This window comes from Podarcis filfolensis (genome assembly GCF_964270895.1).
Source record: "Podarcis filfolensis genome assembly, chromosome: 16".
Classification (NCBI taxonomy): domain Eukaryota; kingdom Metazoa; phylum Chordata; class Lepidosauria; order Squamata; family Lacertidae; genus Podarcis; species Podarcis filfolensis.
The window spans coordinates 18160759-18172334 of NC_139620.1; the positions used below are offsets into that span (position 1 = coordinate 18160759).

Below are 11576 nucleotides of genomic sequence, written 5' to 3' on the forward strand. Positions count from 1 at the left end.
GTTTCAGGTTAAGAATGGACCTCTGGAACGAATTAAGTACTTAACCCGAGGTACCACTGAATTATTATTATTATTATTATTACTATTACTATGGGTAATAATTACCCTCCTGCCTTTTTCTCCAAGGAGCTTAAGGTGGTGCACATGGTTCCCCACCTCCTTATTTAATCCCCACAACAACTCTGTGGGGCAGAGTGGGCTGAGGCACTGGCCCCACGTCACCCAGTGAGATTCATAGCCAAATGGTGATTTGAACCCTAGTCTCCCAGCTCCGACACTAACCACTATGCAACACTCCTTCTAGTTCTTTAATCATTTGTTTCCTTTTTCAGAGTATTGGAAGCCATTTGGAAGATGGGTCCCTCCTTACGGTGTTCTCACCTGTCTCTTGCAAAGTTCATACCTGCCTAAGAACCTGGCTGGAGCAGACTGAGCTAGGCACACTTAGCAGAATGGCTATATGTCCTAGTTTACAGTCCATTATGTGAACAGTGCCCCACTACTTAAAACAGCTTCCCAACAACCAGCCACATAACATAATTTATGGACCTAATAGGTATTTAAAGCCATTTGCACATAACAAATAGGAGCCTACACAACACAAAACACTGCTTCTGTATGTAGGTTTTATTTTATTTGTTTTTTTATCTTATATTTTGGAAATGTACGTCCAGTTTTGTTTTTCCTTTAAATTTTTTTGGGGCCCCCAAGAGAGTGGGGCCCTAAGCTATATAGCTTGTTTAGCTTATACGTAAATCCGGCACTGCTTATACTGCTTTCAGCACTTTCAACATTCTGGCTACAGCCATCAAGGGGATGGTGCAGCTCCTCTATGATATATTTTTGCCAAAGTTTTTACAAATACGTCCATTGTCTCTTTTTTCAAGTTGCGTTTTCTACAGATCAGTTTCATTTGTTGTGAGACATTAGGGTTGCATACAGTGTTAGGTTAGGAAGAAAAGAGGAGGAGGGGGCATGGTGAGTGGGGTGGGGTCGGGTGGCAATGCTTCTGTTCTTCTACTTAGTGTATGTGTGGGGTTTTGCGTTAGTGTCATTTGTGTGGGTTCTCTTACTATTTGCTTGTATTTCCTTGGTGGTGAGAGAGGTTGGGGGCAGCCTAGGGTGTGGTTGGTTGTCTTTGGTTGGCTGTACAGTGGTACCTCGGGTTAAGAACTTAATTCGTTCTGGAGGTCCGTTCTTAACCTGAAACTGTTCTTAACCTGAGGTACCACTTTAGCTAGTGGGGCCTCCCACTGCCACCGCGCCGCTGTCGTGCAATTTCTGTTCTCATCCTGAAGCAAAGTTCTTAACCTGAGGTACTATTTCTGGGTTAGCGGAGTCTGTAAACTGAAGCATCTGCAACCTGAAGCGTCTGTAACCCGAGGTACCACTGTAATGAGATTTGTTTTTGTGTGAGTCGGGTGTGTGTGGATCAGGTTGGCCAGATTGATTCATATACTGTCGGTGGATTGTTGTTGCTGTCTTGTTGGGCTGGGGGAACCATACCGGGGTGAAGGTGTCTTCTTCTATTTGTCCCCGTGTCAGTTTCAGTTTGTGGCTCCTCTGTGATGAAAGGCTGCAATAAGCCAAGTAAGAGGTGACATGATAGAAGTTTATCAAATTATGTGCAGCCTGGATAAAGTGAATAGAGATTTTGTTGTTCCTGTTGTTTCTCCCTCTCTCGTAACACCAGAACTTGTGGACGTCCAATGAAGCTGAACGCTGGAAGATTCAGGGCAGATAAAGGAAAGGACTTCTTCACACAGTGCATAGTTAAACTATGGAACTCACTGCCACAGGAGGCAGTGATTGGCACCAATTTAGTTGGCTTTTTAAAAAGATTAGATGAATTCATGAAGGATAAGGCTGTCCATGGCTATTAACTACAGTGGCCATGCTCTGCCTCCCTGGTTGGAAGCAGTAATGCTTCTGACTATTGTGCCAGGAAGGAAGACGGCTCTTCTGCTTGGGTTCTGCTTGCTGGTTTCCCAGTTGGACTAGATGTGCCATTGGCCTGATCCAACAGGCTCTTAGAATCATAGAATGGTAGAGTTGGAAGGGACCCTAAGGATCATCTAGTCCAACCCCTTGCAGTCAAGGTTACCAGACGTCCCCGTTTCCCGGGGACAGCCCCCGGATTTACAAATCTGTCCCCATACAAAATCTATTGAAGTTGAAAAGTGTCCCCGGATTCATTGAAAAAAATCTGGTAACCTTATTTGCAGTGCCAGAATATGCAGCTGTCCCATAAGGGCATCGAACCTGCAACCTTGGCATTATCAGCACCGTGTTCTAATCAACAGAGCTATTCAGGTGTTCCGTTCTTATTTATTTTTTAAACATTTTAATTCTGCAATATCAGTTAGGCATGAAATTAAATGCCCATGGTTGCTAAAAGCCCACTTGATATGACAGTCTATTAACAAGGATAAACAATAGTGTGGGAGGAGACATTAGCGTTTGGTCAAAAGTTTGCACTTCAGAAAAGTGTGTTTTTGTTTCTTCCACTAGATGGAGTCATTGTGCCTTTATAACTGCTGTGCGGCAACCTCTGTCTCTGTTGCATTTCTGCTGTCCACATTGTGGCTGTTGCATCCACAAGAACCCTCTCCTGAAACACAAAAAGGTGGTAGTCCCGGGGACCAACCTGCCTTGGCTCAATAATTCTGCAGGCAGATCCATGGCAATGGAGTGAGAGGTCATAGAGGGAAGGATGACATCACAAGATTGCTCCCGCAGAGAGCTACATCCAAGGGGCCTGGGAAAAACAGGGACTGAGCAGGGCTGGCAGGAGGGGCCGGAAAAAGACCACAGGTCAGTTGCTGACACCCTTTAAACAAGCCGTGGTAGAAGCAAGCGATGAGCACAGGCACCGGAGCATGTCCTTAGCCCCATTGCCCCATGAGTTGGGTTGCCAACTGATGAGGGGAGAGCTTGATCTGCTTTTGCAGAAGCCATACCTACAAGGTCAAGATCTACAGCAGGCATAGGCAAACTCAGCCCTCCAGATGTTTTGGGACTACAACTCCCATCATCCCTAGCTAACAGGACCAGTGGTCAGGGATGGTGGGAGTTGTAGTCCCAAAACATCTGGAGGGCCGAGTTTGCCTATGCCTGACCTACAGCTACCTACAGCTTTCTAACCTGAGAAGGTCTGCAAATCAAGAGGCCGTTAAAGGCACAGGAGCAGCAGTCAGTGGGAAACCTGGCAATCCTGCAAAAACAATTCACAAACCAAGGCACTCAGGGAAGGTTGCCACCTTTTCCTCTCAGCTTTGCTCCTGTGCCTTTATAACAGTAGCCTGACACATGCACACATATACTTATCTGCTGCAGCCCTTAATTCTTGCCTGCCTCTCGCCCCTCCCTGCTCTTGTTCTAACCACTAGTCTCTCACACCCCATGTAGGCCATGGAGCAAGGGAAGACGATGGAGGCGCCCAAACCACCCAGTCACATCACCACCAAGGGCCTCTTCAATACAGCTATGGGGCCCCTCCAGCGCCAACTACGCTCCGGGGAGTACAACCTGTTCAAGTGTGCCACCATGTTTGAAAGCGACTTTGTCCAGGTATGGGAACCTGCTCCTCGGTTTGCTTCCTGGGACTCTGGAAATGCCGGGCGTTGAACTCAACACACTTTTGCATGCAGGGCGGGGGGAGCACTGAGTCAAGATCCTTCCCCAACTCACATCCAGAGTTTCTCAAGAACTGGGCAAAACTCAGCCAAAGAGACTTCCCCTTTCTCCGTCACTGCAGAAACATGTTTGGAAAATTTGGCCCTGGCAGAATTCTCCCTGCTGTAACCACCCCTACAAATAGTCTGGGGTGCTGATACGAGACATGCCCCCATGTCTAGGGCCTAAAGCAAACACTTTAGGCTGCTGTTTTTCTGTTCTAGTGGCAGTGAGTTCCACAGATGCAGTGAGGATGTTAGCTGGTAACCTACACCTGCAGTCTAGTAAGTTAGTTTTCTGTGGAGTTAAAAGCAGGAGTGTTTTCTTATCCCTACTGGAGCAGTATGGAATTGCAGGCTGCGCTGTCAAGTTTTGAGTACAGTTCAGTAAATAGCTGCTAAATCTCCAGGAACATAGGGAGTGATGTCTGTTGTTGGCAGAGAAGTGAGGTGATGTTTGTCAGGGGGACTTTGCTCAGTCTGTGTCAGTGGAAGCAGACCCCTTCTGGGGAGCTATCTTCTTAGGTTGGTTTGTTAGAGGCCAGAAAAGGAGTTCATCTCTATCTCCTAAAGGCAGCGTCAGTTTTTTCTCCCAAGCGTAAAGAGAGGTGAGAAGCAGGGAGAGTGAGTCTTGGACTCTTGTTGGACTCTAAGCATGCCTTGACCGCAGCAGTGGTGGATGCCTGTATATATTTGCTACCAATATGCTTTTATGGCTGTCAAGTAAGCTTCTCCACTTGATCGAATCTTTATGGCGCCCATGAGTGTTTATTGGCCGCTGTGTGTACCTTCAACCCTGAAGACACTTCCAAGGAAGGAGCTGCGTTGAGATGTCTCTCTGCCGAGTATGGATACTGGCACACACACACGTAGCGAAAGTGATGCTGGACCCAATCCTTCTAAGTCATCCATCAGAGGTTGATGGATTGATCCAACAGTCATCACATGGTAACTTCCCTTTGCATTGCAGGTCAGCAAGCGAGGTGGCACCCTGGACGTCCACAATCAAGTCCAGATGGTGCGGGTTGCCATTGCGGCCACCAGCCCAGGCCTTCAGGTCCCCAACGTGCTGTTGCTGGCCCGGCCAATATTCCCTTCCCGACAGCAGCCTCAAAGCCTCCAGGCCGCCCGGTTACACCGCACTTCGATGAATATGAGGTTTGAGCTGACCAGGTGAGGCCCAGCTTGCCCATTTTCACACCAAGGCAGCACCCTGCTTAAAAAGGCCACATTTGCATGATTTAGAGCACTATGGTACAACAGTCAAGACTTCCTCACAAAGAATTCTGGGAGCTGTAGTTTGTTAAGGGTGCTGAGAGTGGTTAGGAGACCCCTATTATCCCCATGGAGATACAATTTCTAGCAGGCCCAGCCCACCTATGGGTCAAAGTGAGGTGACTGCCTCAGGTGGCAGGATCCGCAGGGACAGCAGATCCTAATACGGTGGTACCTCTCATTAAGAACTTAATTCGTTCTGGAGGTCTGTTCTTAACCTGAAACTGTTCTTAACCTGAAGCACCACTTTAGCTAATGGGGCCTCCTGCTGCCGCTGCGCCACCACTGCGTGATTTCTGTTCTCATCCTGAAGCAAAGTTCTTAACCCGAGGTAATATTTCTGGGTTAGCGGAGTCTGTAACCTGAAGCGTATGTAACCCGAGGTACCACTGTATAGGTCTTTATTCCCTTGTTCCTGATGTAGATTTTCACTCACCCCTTCTTACCTGGTGGGGAAGGGGGCACCATTTTGTGGTTTACCTCAAGTACCAAAAATGTATTGGGCCAGGATGGCTTACAAGTCAATCCCTCCTTACAGGGAACTCTGGGAACTGTAGGCACTGGCTTCAAAATGTTGGCAACCCCAATGGGAAGCCCAGAAGCAGGACGTGAGTGTAGCAAACCTCACTTTGTTTCATTCTAAATTCTCTTGCTGCTTTCAGAGGTAATTTTTAAGAATGGCTGGGCTATTTCAGTGAAAGTTCCTAAATCTTGTGCATGCCATTAAAAAGTCTTAATAAATAAAGAAGGTGCAGATTGTGGTGTGACGGCAAGTCAGTTCATGGACCCCATTTTGCACTCCCCCAACAAACACACATACAGATCTTCCTCCTTTCTCTCCCCGTCTCCCTGCAGGCTCCTTCCCTTGTGCTTTGTCAAGATCTCCATCCATGACTTTGATAAGCAACAGCTCCGATTCAAAATGTCCACCGGCCGCACTTTCTACCTCCAGCTCTGCCCACTACCAGATACACAGGAAAGTGAGTTTGAGTCATGGGTCAAGGTTGTCCACCTGCTGCGACCCCCCTCGGACGTTAGCCTGAAGAAGGAGCCTGTTGAAGACCTATGGAAGCCAGGCCAGCCTGCTCTCAACGCTACAGCTGTGAGTTCCTTTGGGGTGATGGAAGTGAAGCCCCTAAAAGTAGGACACCCGGACCCTTGGGAATGCAGGGGGGATGTGGGAAGGAAGGTGAAAATACTGGCAAAACCTATTGGTGTTTCACAACTTTCTAACTAGTTGCAGGACCTTAGCCAGACATAGCAGAGCACACGCAGAGTTCACGAAAGCAATTGGCAACTTGGCTGCAGACAGGAAGGATGAAGCAGGAACCAGTAACTTGTAGTTAGGTGTTTATTATATACAGTGCCTATTTACAGGAACAGAACAGAACACGGATCTTTAACTTGCTCTCTCATACACGAGTCACAACTCCTACACTGACACTCGTACATTCCAGTTAGTAGGCCATTAATCAATATTCCTCTGAGAGAGCTTGACCAATCATGGAGCTGTCTCCATGCCTCTGTATCACCAGGCAGACTTACTCCTTCACATTGCCTTGGCTGTCTGCCAAACCTTAATTGACTCTGTGTGCATAGTTGCACGTATTCAGATTTCCAACAGAAAATAGGAACACACCTATAGTTAACACACACTCCTCTCACACCAAAGATTACTTCAGAAGACCCCAGCCCTCTCCAGACTCACAGATGGATGATCTCTACCATTTCAGAGATGGAAGTAGGATAATCCTTGAGGACTTCCACCATCCCTACTCTTGCACCAAGGACTGCTGTTTGAGGTGCATTCTGCCATCCCTTCACAGATACCCCACTTTGCTCTTCTCCAGCACTTCTGACACCAGTGTTGCACACATCCCAATCTCTGAACAGTGAGAGACTCCAGGCGTGTTTGCTCTTTCCCAGGGTTCAGTTTCCTTGGAATAAAGGTCAACAGAGACTGTCGTGTCTTTATGATATATGGTTTTCTTGACACATATATTCAACCTGAGCATAGGATGGAGGGGCTCACAACATTAACACCAAAACAGATATTGCCTCCCCATTAGAGTTCCAGGGAAGCCCAAAGCTTTGGAGTCCAGCACCGAGCAAAACATGCCTCTGAGTCTCCAGCTGCCAGCATCAGCAAAAATTCTCTCACAACTTTCACATACACATCTTGGCCTATTATTCTCCATCCTAGGATGATGTGGCATATAACCAGAACAGATGGGAAAAAACTCATCCACATGTCTCTATAGGATCAGAGCTCACTCTTTTAAGATGTGAATGACAGGTATTTATTTAACTGAGCAGCTGAAGCCATTACCTTGACAAATGAACTGGCCTGATTGGTTCAGCAAGCACAGGATCACTGGTCTATATTATCCCCACAGGTATAATCTAGACCCTTCAAATCTATAACAGTACATTGAACTGGTCTTAGCTGTTTAAAAAGCAGTGTTCTTCAACCTTGGAGTCTCAGATGCTGTTGGACTATAGCTCATCCAGCATAGCAGTTAGTCTGGGATGAATGATGAATGATGGGAGTCCCAGTCTAACAGCATCTGGGGAACCCCAGCTGAAAAAGGTCTAAAGGGAATTTACTTAGCAGAGCTGGGGTGGCGTGCTAATAGATTGGGAAGTGCTTGGTAGAGCTCTGTGTGTTCTGAAGTATATTAGTAAAGGTTTCTGAATAGTAGTTCATATTGTTTCCTCTCCATTTAAATAAGGCTGCTAAAATAAAGTTTGGAGTAACCATGAGTGCGTATGTGAGAGGACTGTGAGCTCCACTCATTTCAGGTTCTGAAAACATCTTCCTAGCCTCAGCCTGTGCTCAAAATGCGTTATTTATTTCTGGCTTTGGTTGGCTGATCTGACGGTTCTAGCAAACAACAAGCAAAGTCAGTCTGACAAGCCTCAAGTCTGTCCATCCCTACAACATATTACAGGTATTACTACTGCACAGCTTGAAGCAATAGGGTGGATAAAAACTGACTCCTCTTGGAATAAATATTGTCTGGACCCAAAATATGGTTCCAAAGCTTTACTAATAGAACTTTCTTCAAACAAATAATGTTACAGTCAAATAGTTGTAGAAACTTCAGTGGCACCCTGTGTGAGCTGAAAATTTGGCGCCCTCCCACATCTCACCTTCTGTTCTGCTCAATTCACTATGTCATAGTTGTGACGCCTTACAGCACCCCCTAGGCTTGGCACCCAATGTGGGGAAACTGGTCGCGCTGCCCTAAATGTGCCTCTGTCCACAGGAAAGAAAATTAGGTCCATGCCCATTGTTTCAAATACCTTGTTCTCCATCCACCCAGAATCCTGCGCCCCAGCTCCCTGCGGACAGAGAGTACACCCTTGCAGAAGTCCTAAGCACTTTGCAAGAAGAAGAGGACAAGAGGAACCCAGCTGAGCCCTTGACGAATCAGTATAGCATCCTTGAACCCAGCAGCAGCCCATCACCAACTCCCAGCCAAGGGATACCAGCAGAATCAGAGAGCCTCCCACCTTCAGAGGGTCCAGGTTCCAAAGAGCTCCTTCAAAGGTCCTCCAAGGGCGACAAGAAGGACAGGAGGCCTAAGGACCGCTCGTCTGGAAGCAGGTACCAGGGAAATTTTGTGCTGGCAGCCAGAGTGGGGAGCTGGGATTTGAGGCTGACGGCGAAAGGGTTCAAGCCATACCACCCCAGACAAACATACGCTGACAGAAAGCTCCAGTTTGACATTATGGCAAGCTAGGTGGTGCACACATAGACCTGATGTTTTTGAACTCCAGCTCCCATTACTCCCAGGCAACATATCCAATGCTTAGGGATGATGGGAGTTGTATTCTGACAACGTTGGCTACACATATGGTCATTTGGACAACTAGTTCCCAATATCCTATAGTATAAGAACAGCCTGGCTGCTGGATCAGACCCAAGGCCCATCTTGTGCAGAATTCTGTTCTCACAGTGACAGGGGTGTAGCGTGGGGGGGCTGCAGGGACGATCACCCCAGGCACATTTTTTGGGGGGTGTTGCTCATGCCGCCCTCCCCAAGCCAGCCCTGTGCTGCTTTGCGAGGCTGGGATCTAATCAGATTCCAGCCTTGCAAAGCTGCTCAGAGAGGGCAGTGTGAGCCTTGTGTTGCTTTGTGAGGCTGGGATCATTGCAGCCTCACCAAGCAGCTGGGGGCTGATGTTGTTCAGCAGCAAGGCCTGGGCAGGCTCAGGGAGGGCAGAGTCAACAGTGCCCCCTCCCCAAAAAAATACATCCTGTATCTGGTAAACCCAAATTTTCAGGAGAAAAGCATTGAGATTGGTGCTGTTTGAGGGTAATATTATGTGGATTGTGCTAATTAAATGGGACTGCAAAAAGCGGCAAACCCACAGTAAACTCCAGTGTGGACAAGCCCTAAATGTGAGCTGGGGAGACGGGAACCACACCCACTTTCCGACTGTCCTCCTGGTGAATGGTGAATGGAGGAGGTGGGGTCTCACGTGGACATGGCAGCCATTCTCACAGGTGCTCTTCCTGTTTCAGAAAAAGCAGCAGAAGGAAAAGGTCAAGCAAGTCACGCCGAAGCCATTCATCAAAGAGAGGTAAGAGCCGCTCTGGCCAGCTTCTCAGAGCCCATCCCCAAACACACTGGAAGATCCATGCCACTGTAAGCATCTCAGGGATCAGCCGTGCTTCTGCCTGTCCCTCCGCTGAATCACAGCAAATATCAATTGGGTTTTCTGCAGATTGGCATTTGCTGCGGTTCAGCAGCAAAGGACGGGTTTTCCAAGGAAAGCGGTGGCGCAAATGGAAACTACTCAGACTGTGCCTAGAAAGCATTGGACAAGCAGAAAACCTATTGGAGCTGTGCTTTCTAGGCACGGGCAAGCAGAAGCCCTTAACCCATGAATCTCCGTCCACCCATTAATCCAGGGATGCCATATTGGATCAACATTTCCAAAATCAAATGGATTTGAGAATTGTGGCATCTGAAAATAAGGCAATGGAATAATTGAGCTGTCAAATAAGAAGGCACCCTGAGGGTCATCCAGTCCAACCCTCTGCAGTGCAGGAATAAAGTTATTGCATGCTTCGATGGTCAAAGGCTCCAGACGTTAGTTAGACTCCCAACTCTCATGATCCCCAGCCAGCATGACCAATAGTCAGGGGGATGTTGGAGCTGTAGTCCAGCAACAATGGGGGTGGGCACGTTTGTCTACCCCTGGCACAGCCAAAGATGGGTAGGGGCAGTGCTGCTTGCCTGTGCCCATGGAGAGGAGGGGCAGCAGGTGAAGGTGGTGGGAGCAGCTCCGCTGACTCCTCTCAGGGTCTCTCCTCCTTTTCCTCCAGCTGCCAGCCGGAGCCCCAGCAAGATCTCCTCTATTCTCATGGGTTCCTTCTCCAGCACCAGCCACAAACACCACGAAGGAAGCAGAAAGGAGGGCAGAGAGAGGAGGCATTGAGAGTGGCCCAAGAAGCAGAAGAGGCCCCAAAGGGACAGAGATGCTTTCCCCTCTTTTCCAACCATCTCTGACTTTAATAAAAACAATGGCTAGAAAAACCACACCGTTGTGAGTCTTGGGCCAAGAGGCACAGGGGAGAGGGGAGGCTGGTGGGGGCAGGCGAGGGGAGGGTTAAGAGGGGTCTGGCCAAGGGTAAGGCATGACACCCCATGAGGAAAGTTTGCAGCGTTTGGGACTTCTTAGTTTGGAGAAAAGGCGGGTAAGAGGTGACATTATCAAAGTTTATCAATGTATGTCTGGCATGGAGAGAAAAAAGCTTTTCTCACTCTTTCACAACACTAGAACTCTTTGTACTATGGAGACATTTGATTGGAGCCATAAAATGGCTTAAAGGTAAAGGTAAAGGGACCGCTGACCATTAGGTTCAGTCGTGACCGACTCTGGGGTTGTGGCGCTCATCTCGCTTTATTGGCCGAGGGATTTGACGTACAGCTTCCAGGTCATGTGGCTAGCATGACTAAGCCGCTTCTGGCGAACCAGAGCAGCGCACGGAAACGCCGTTTACCTTCCCGTACCTATTTATCTACTTGCACTTTGGCATGCTTTTGAACTGCTAGGTTGGCAGGAGCTGGGACCGAGCAACGGGAGCTCACCCCGTCATGGAGATTCGAACCGCCGACCTTCTGATCGGCAAGCCCTAGGCTCTGTGGTTTTACCCACAGCGCTACCTGCGTCCCCCCTAAAATGGCTTAGGTCCCATTTAAAAGCAATATATCATACCCAAGGTAAGGGTGCAGCGAGTGACTAGGACCAGTTGGCGATAGGCCTTTCTGAGCTGAGGGCTCTGAGCAGATTCTTGGCCATGCCTATCCCTGGGGCCAGGCCTGTTTACAATAACTCTGCTAAGTTTATTCATGTAAGGGAGCACTTTGTAGTATTTGCAAGCTTTCGAATGGTCTACAGCAACTGGATTAGAAGGAACAAGCTACCAAACTATTTACAAAATAGAAACTAGCCAGGTTTTCTCAGCTTCTTTTCCTGGCTGGTGTCAGCCAGAACTCATTCCACAGTTTGTAAATTACTGTAGTTCCTGCTCACATTACAAGCTTATTTATTCCTGGGAAGGCTGGGTTTGGACATGCCCAGGGCAGTTCAGAGTGTGAACCCAAGGATGCT

General features: G+C 48.0%; 1 protein-coding gene across 1 annotated transcript; it reads left to right on the forward strand.

Moving 5' to 3' along the window:
- Positions 1–2684: 2684 nt before the first annotated feature.
- Positions 2685–10501, forward strand: LOC310751240 (Golgi-associated RAB2 interactor protein 4-like). The gene is made up of 7 exons (XM_083590481.1): positions 2685–2814; positions 3409–3570; positions 4645–4847; positions 5805–6051; positions 8276–8559; positions 9481–9539; positions 10288–10501. Exons 2-7 carry the CDS (start codon positions 3412–3414, stop codon positions 10398–10400), a joined length of 1065 nt encoding a protein of 354 aa, XP_083446607.1. The 5' UTR covers positions 2685–2814; positions 3409–3411; the 3' UTR covers positions 10401–10501.
- The last annotated feature ends 1075 nt before the right edge of the window (positions 10502–11576 follow it).